Source organism: Hypomesus nipponensis, chromosome 27 (genome assembly GCF_054491055.1).
Source record: "Hypomesus nipponensis isolate SF chromosome 27, ASM5449105v1, whole genome shotgun sequence".
Lineage (NCBI taxonomy): Eukaryota > Metazoa > Chordata > Actinopteri > Osmeriformes > Osmeridae > Hypomesus > Hypomesus nipponensis.
In genome coordinates, this window is record NC_140387.1 from 1,490,584 (window position 1) to 1,497,784 (window position 7,201).

The 7,201-nt window shown below is 46.3% G+C and overlaps 1 protein-coding gene across 3 annotated transcripts; it reads left to right on the forward strand.

Moving 5' to 3' along the window:
• Positions 1-476: 476 nt before the first annotated feature.
• stom (stomatin) lies at positions 477-7,090 on the forward strand. 3 transcript variants are annotated; one of them, XM_084693383.1, is made up of 9 exons: positions 477-668; positions 1,305-1,331; positions 1,771-1,880; positions 2,148-2,220; positions 4,236-4,318; positions 4,703-4,906; positions 5,028-5,162; positions 5,666-5,867; positions 5,998-7,090. In XM_084693383.1, exons 1-8 carry the CDS (start codon positions 617-619, stop codon positions 5,852-5,854), a joined length of 873 nt encoding a protein of 290 aa, XP_084549509.1. In that variant the 5' UTR covers positions 477-616; the 3' UTR covers positions 5,855-5,867; positions 5,998-7,090. The 3 variants fall into 3 exon arrangements, with proteins under 3 accessions (XP_084549509.1, XP_084549508.1, XP_084549510.1); XM_084693382.1 differs by having other exon boundaries at positions 5,666-7,090; XM_084693384.1 differs by lacking the exon at positions 1,305-1,331 and having other exon boundaries at positions 479-668; positions 5,666-7,090.
• Positions 7,091-7,201: the final 111 nt, after the last annotated feature.

Consider the following 7,201-nt stretch of genomic DNA (forward strand, 5'->3'; position numbering starts at 1 on the left):
AGCCATTCCTTAAGGCTGTGTTTGAATGTTTTGTATGTGTCTTTTGTGCGTATGTGTGATGGCTGAGCATTCCAAGTGTGTGCGGAATTTACAGAAAATGCTGATTTGCTAAAAGAGCTAGACCTATATGTGAAATAACACAATCACTTCTTGAAGTAGATCTAGTGTGTCTGCTACTCTGAGTGCGCTGTTAAATAAAATCACTGAGCGGATTTAACAAGGTTCTCCCAACTCAAGATATGATGTTTGATGAGGATATTACAATTATGGTGATTTTTTTTCTTCCAATCAAGTGTTTTTAGAGCTTTAAGATCATCTTGTAAGATAAATGTGGTCATGTTTTCACGAACAAACGGCTCAATATCAAATTCAAATATGTATTTTAACTAAATAATATATGTAGCCTACATGTTCAACGATAGTGTATGTTGACATTATGGCGTGGGGGGTGGGGGTTGACCATCCCCCCTTTGACGTTGATTCTCGTGACCTGTTTAGCATAGCAGAGTAGCAGTAGACGTGGGCTCCGTTAAGAAAACAAACTGAGGGCGGAGACGGGCTGTAATAGCAACGCTGCTCTTGGTTAGATTGTACATTAGTCTAGCTTTTTGAAACAATGGAGGACGGCAAAGAAGTGAAAGCGGCTAAAAGACGGGAACGTCAAGCAGGTACATTTTCATTTATGTGTACGCCTTGCAACTCATAAGTAGGGCTAGCGACGTTTGCTTGCAATATTCTACCCATTGTTTGCTAGCTGGCTGGATTCACTATGCGATCCGCTATTCCCATACAATTCAGCTAGCTCTTTTTTGCTAGCAGCAATCGATGATATTGCCTGTCATTGCAGTGCATCAGCCAGCCCCGCTGGGTTGCATGCAAAATATGCATTTTTAGCAAATTCATCAGTGTGCTAGTTTTTTGGTTGATTTCTACAACAATATGCACTGAATTAGAGACTCATCAATTTCTTATTGAGTACTATTACTAGTGTTCTAACGTTAATGGGCAACTTGTCTTGCAGCAAAACACTATCGTCAACAAGTAGCTAGTCAAGCCATATGATTGCCATATTTTAGGATTGAAAACACTCGACTCCCACGGTCAAATATAAAATGAGTCTGCTCTGATAAGTAGCTGAAGTCGACACAAGTTAGAGAAATGCAAGGACCCTAGCCAATGGTCAAAAACTGAAGTGTCTAAATTAGACATAAGTAACTCAAAATATTCAGTTTTTCGTTACGGTGTGTTGTGAATGAAGGTGTGTTGTCAATGAAGTGAGACTTTAACAGGACGTTTCTATGTAGGCTCAAGCAGATACGCAGATTCTGAAGGTAGGCTTCCAATAGTGATAACTGCATGGCTGAGAATCGATGTGCTCGACCAATATGGGTCTTCAGTCTGGCATTGGCTAAAGTGACAACGCTAATTGCATTCCGCATAACCTAATATCACAATAAATAACCGTTGATCCTTTTCGGGTGGGGTGCGTGCGAAGGGATAGTGTGTAGTTTAACTTATCACCCATTTGCTTTTGCATTTTTGATGTGAATTAAGGAATCAAAAAACTGTAACAAATCGAGTATGGAAAATCTAATGTCTAATGGAATTTGACGGCACATAACAACTAGGCACGCTTACAGTAGACCAGCCATGCACATCCCAGAAGAAATGACTTAGTGTGCTGGTAGCGCTTGGACGGTGGCCATGCGATAAAGGATCGCGTTTAAGCCTTTGTCATTTTCATTGATGATGCGTTTGATTTTCTTTCAGCCTTGGAGAACCCTGATAATGACGTGGGCATTTGTGGATTCGTGCTGATCGCTTTTTCCATCCTACTGACCCTCGTCACTCTGCCCCTGTCCATATGGATGTGCATCAAGGTAATACTAAGGACTTAGTCAAACCCGTTTCGGGTGACAGTGGATGGATAACAAACCCAATACTTCGCTATGCTCATGGAAACGGGCAATCACCGTATCTTATGACACGAGTGACCGTCTTTGTCAATATCTATTCTTTAAGAGCACAGGGCGTTTCAATGGTTCAGAATGAGAGAATGGCCTGGTACCAAAAAAACGTCAAACAGAGCTATCAAGTAAATCGAAAACTCAAATATTTACTTGGTGTGTGTTTGTTTTTTTACACAGATTGTGAAGGAGTACGAGCGCGCCATCATCTTTCGCCTGGGACGGATCCTGCGCGGTGGAGCTAAAGGACCAGGTAAGTGCAGGAGTTGCTCAGTGGTTAGAGCACTTGACGGCAAATCGGGAGGTTGCAGGTTCCAATCCACCCTGTGCTGCCCCCTGAATTAGTTGTCCATTTGTCTTGATGAAAAGACTATTGAAATATTCTCAGCACATATGCACTTTTCTACTGCCGCTACATATCACAAAATAGAAATACCCCTGTGTATATATATATTTACAGGAAAAAACTAAAGGTGAAAAAATCTTGTTCTTGTAGAGTACAACTTCTGGGAATGTGATGACCACAGTAAACAGGAAGATAACAAATTGAAACCAGCTGTTAACGTCTCACGCTGAGTGGGTGCATGCGGCCAGCAGTATCTTGCGTGTCATTGTGGAGGGTTTATTCACCTCAACCTGTAGTTCCCACACCTTCTACAGACAAACCACTGTCACTTCTGTCTGCAGACAAACCACTTTTCTTGTTTCTAGTCAAGTTTCCTTCAGTGTGGTAGAACACTCACTTAACCGTTTAGTTGGACTAATTCCCAGCGCAACAGTGATGTTCTGTATATCCAGTGTGTGTTAATCCTATTCAAACTCATAGTAAAAATATAAATACTCATATTATAAATATAAATAATCATATTATAAATAATCATATTATAAATAATCAAAGCATGTAGCCTCAGCGCAGGGGTGACCTGTAGGGGCAGGGGTGACCTGTAGAGGCAGGGGTGACCTGTAGGGGCAGGGGTGACCTGTAGAGGCAGGGGTGACCTGTAGAGGCAGGGGTGACTTGTAGGGGTGTCCTGTAGAGGCAGGGGTGACCTGTAGGGGCAGGGGTGACCTGTAGGGGCAGGGGTGACCTGTAGTGGCAGGGGTGACCTGTAGAGGCAGGGGTGACCTGTAGGGGCAGGGGTGACCTGTAGAGGCAGGGGTGTCCTGTAGAGGCAGGGGTGACCTGTAGAGGCAGGAGTGTCCTGTAGAGGCAGGAGTGACCTGGGTGTGTCGGGGTCGCCCCTGCCCTACCTCAACATGATACGCCTGGATTCCAGGACAGGACAGCTGGGGTATGTTGACACATGGAGGGTAATAATAGCCCTCTCTGCCTCTCTAAGCTTCCAGCCCTTGTTATCCTGTTTTTTATTTACATTTTTATGAATAGTATGTGCAGTGCTGCATTATAAAAAGTCCAGTGTTCAGAAAATGTTTGTTTAGTCTTTTTGTCATGGTCTTAAAGCATTTTTGCTTTACTTTTAGTTTTGTTTGTGCCTAAGGGTATTGCCCAGTACTGTACTTCTAGGGATAGTTAGTAGATGCTACTCTGTTCTGTGGCAAAACACAGTTGTGGTGAGGGAGGCTTCTTTTAGATTGGGAATCTTTGGAATTTTCCATTACTATCGTGCCCCACAATGCTTTGCAGTGCAGAGAGCAGTTCTGTGGTGGGTTCTGTGTTTCCTGAGGGCCTGCTGGCTGAGGGCTGGACAGGAACCATCATCAGGAAAGCGGATGCGGTCCTGTATGGTCATGGAATGGTCAGTTATTGTTGAGGACGATATTGTTTCTGCTTCCTACTGATTAATAACTACAAATGGTTTCATACAGAGACTCACTGAAATAGTGTATAACTGCACACCTCTGATCCTGGGTCTTAAACTGTACTGTCTATGTGCACTGTTTGTACCCGCTTTAGATTAAAAATTTTATATTCTCTTTTTTTTTTTCTAAGCTATGGATTTTAGCAGTAAAATACCTTTAAACTTACATACAATGAATTAGTGAATTAAATACTTTGTGCAGAAACGATTGTCAGCAAGTTAGTTCATGTTGTGTGGTTGTCTTGAGACTTCCTGCTTGATCTGCACCAACCACAGATGTCTTTGGTTGGTGCAGTGCGCTTCGCGCAGTGAAGAAACGCAAGCTGTGGGAGTTCAATGTTGTTTGTCTACAGGCCTGTTGTTAGTCTACAGGCCTGTTGTTAGTCTACAGGTCTGTTGTTAGTCTACAGGTCTGTTGTTAGTCTACAGGTCTGTTGTTTGTCTACAGGTCTGTTCTTTGTCCTTCCCTGCACGGACAGCTACATCAACGTGGACATGAGGACCATCACCTTTGACATCCCCCCCCAAGAGGTGAGCACAGCCCCCCCTCACAGCCCCTCCTCACAACCCCCCCTCACAGCTCTCTCCCCCCCTCACAGCTCTCTCCCCCCTCACAGCTCTCTCCCCCCCTCACAGCTCTCTCCCCCCCTCACAGCTCTCTCCCCCCCTCACAGCTCTCTCCCCCCTCACAGCTCTCTCCCCCCCTCACAGCTCTCTCCCCCCCTCACAGCTCTCTCCCCCCTCTCTCTCTCTCCCCCCTCACAGCTCTCTCCCCCCCTCACAGCTCTCTCCCCCCCTCACAGCTCTCTCCCCCCTCACAGCTCTCCTCCTGTAATGTAACCTCTCACACCGACATCTGAAAACCTTCACCGGAGTGTGTCTGACGTCCTCCTCCACTGACCGCTCCGCCCTCAGGTGTTGACCAAGGACTCGGTGACGGTCAGTGTGGACGGGGTGGTGTACTACCGCGTCCAGAACGCCACCCTGGCCGTGGCCAACATCACCAACGCCGACGCCGCCACGCGCCTCCTGGCCCAGACCACCCTCCGCAATGTGCTGGGCACCAAGAACCTGGCGGAGATCCTGTCCGATCGTGAGGAGATCGCTCACAGCATGCAGGTAGCCACCGCAACCGCTCGGCGTCACCACGACCGGAACTGGACCACACGGTCGGGGTTGAAGGCTTGTTATGCTTGAGATATACAGGACTGTAATGAGTGTGTGTGTGTGTGTTCCTTAGTCCACCCTGGACGACGCCACGGACGACTGGGGCATCAAGGTGGAGCGCGTGGAGATCAAGGACGTCAAGCTGCCGCAGCAGCTGCAGAGAGCGATGGCTGCTGAGGCAGAGGCCAGCCGTGAGGCCAGGGCCAAGGTACACACACACACACACACACCACACACACACACACACACACACACACACACACCACCACACACACACACACATGAACATCCTCTGTGGTGCAGTTGTGTTGCACTGAAAGATCCCTGGTTTCTGAAGGGTCAGTTGGTTCTCTGAAAGGTCTGTTATATAAAACCATCCCGCAATTACCCTGAGTGGAACACTTGTCATCCTCGTATCCTAGCAACCAGCGGCTGAGACGTCTTGGTCTCCCTGCTCAGGTTGTTAGGATAATTAACATCGTCTCTTTGATGGCCTGTTGATGACGCCACAGTGACGCGTTCGCCTGACTGATGCTCGCTGTTCAGTTGAAACACTTCAGATTCCTCATGTCTTCACTCTTCTAGATTTTTGTAGAAATAGAATGGTTGCTTTATTCCCTCGCTCTCGCTCTCTCTCTCTTTCTCTCTCGTGCTTCTTCCTCTTCATCCTTTCTCTCCTCTCCCTCCCCCTCCTCTCCCCTCGTCTCCCAGGTGATAGCAGCAGAGGGGGAGATGAATGCGTCGCGGGCTCTGAAGGAGGCATCACTGGTGATCGCAGAGTCTCCGTCCGCGCTGCAGCTGCGCTACCTGCAGACCCTCAACACCATCGCCGCCGAGAAGAACTCCACCATCATCTTTCCCCTGCCCATGGACATGATGCAGGCCTTCATGAAGCGCTGAGGACACGCGTGCTCACACACACACACATGCTGTCACACACTCACACACAGTCATACTCACACTCTCATACACACACACACTCACATATGCTGTCACACACACACACTCACTCACACACAGTCATTCACACGCTCACACACACACACACACACACATGCTGTCACACACGCCTTCACTCACACACACACCTCGCAGAAACACCCATCCCACACCCCCAGTCACTCCTCTCCTGATGTGCCATAGGGTTGTTCTGAGTGAAGCTGGAGGGACGTTGGCTCCTCCCAGAGCTCACCCGAGAGCCCATGACCCCTGCTGAGTATCCCTGAGCATGTCAATATTGTTGTGTTGTCAGTGTTATACGAGTGAGCCTCCTCAGTACTGAGCTAGAACCCAGGTCTTCTGACTGCCTACGGAAGGCAGTCCATTCATCATCACCAGTCACTTACACAGCGAGAACGCCTTAACCCGTTGCCATAACGTCACCAAACAATCTTGTAGTTCTATGCATATCCAAAGTGCATTTTGACTACCGTTTTAAATAACGGTATATATTCTTATATACTCTTTTTTTATTATTTTTTTGCCGAATGCTAATCAGACTGGTCACCAGCTTGTTCCTTACTGGAACCCTAACCCTGGTCATGTGCTTAAACGTAAACCCGTTTGTTGTAGCTTGAGGAAAGACTAGGCAACTGTCTAGGAGGCGTGTATTAAACCTGAAATTGTTAGCCAATTACATTGCTTTTAGGGGTAGATCCAAAGATGAATTGGTTAGCGCCGTGCTAATGAAATCGTTTTTCTGTGTGCTGTTACTGTTAATCTGTGTTTTTTCCGTTGTCTTGACCGCGTTTGACGTCATCTTTCAAGGCCAAATATTGCACTGTATTCTCTGTTCTCGCGATGTTATAAGGCTCCTCAATAGCACCCAGATGTATATTCTGGGTATTTATTAACTGTCAATGAGTGTTGAATGTGTTGCATCGCCCAACTGACATTGTGATGTGTTTACGGTATGTATTGATTTAGGATACACTTTTTGTCTAAGCGATTTAGAGATGGGATTTTAACCAGAGAATTCTTGATCTGCAGTCACTAAGCAAGGTATATTCATCGCCATGTGAATGTTCATCATAGTTGTACGTAGCATTTTTTTATGTTGTCTAACCTGTTACGTAAACATAGTATCCATATAAAACATTGAACTTCTGGTATATTAAAGTGTTCTTCTACTAATGACCCAAATGTCACATGTTCCCTTCAAGTGTACTTGTTACTACAGTATGTAGCCTACTTATGTTAGCTTGTACTCATGTAGGTAAAACAACATATACACATGTCTGCTCTGTT

Excerpts from the sequence above, each read along its gene's own strand:
- stom (XM_084693382.1), top strand. The coding sequence starts at position 617 with ATGGAGGACGGCAAAGAAGTGAAAGCGGCTAAAAGACGGGAACGTCAA. Across the intron at positions 1,332-1,770 it reads CAGATACGCAGATTCTGAAG|CCTTGGAGAACCCTGATAAT; the intron begins GTAGGCTTCCAA and ends ATTTTCTTTCAG. Across the intron at positions 2,221-4,235 it reads CGGTGGAGCTAAAGGACCAG|GTCTGTTCTTTGTCCTTCCC; the intron begins GTAAGTGCAGGA and ends GTTTGTCTACAG.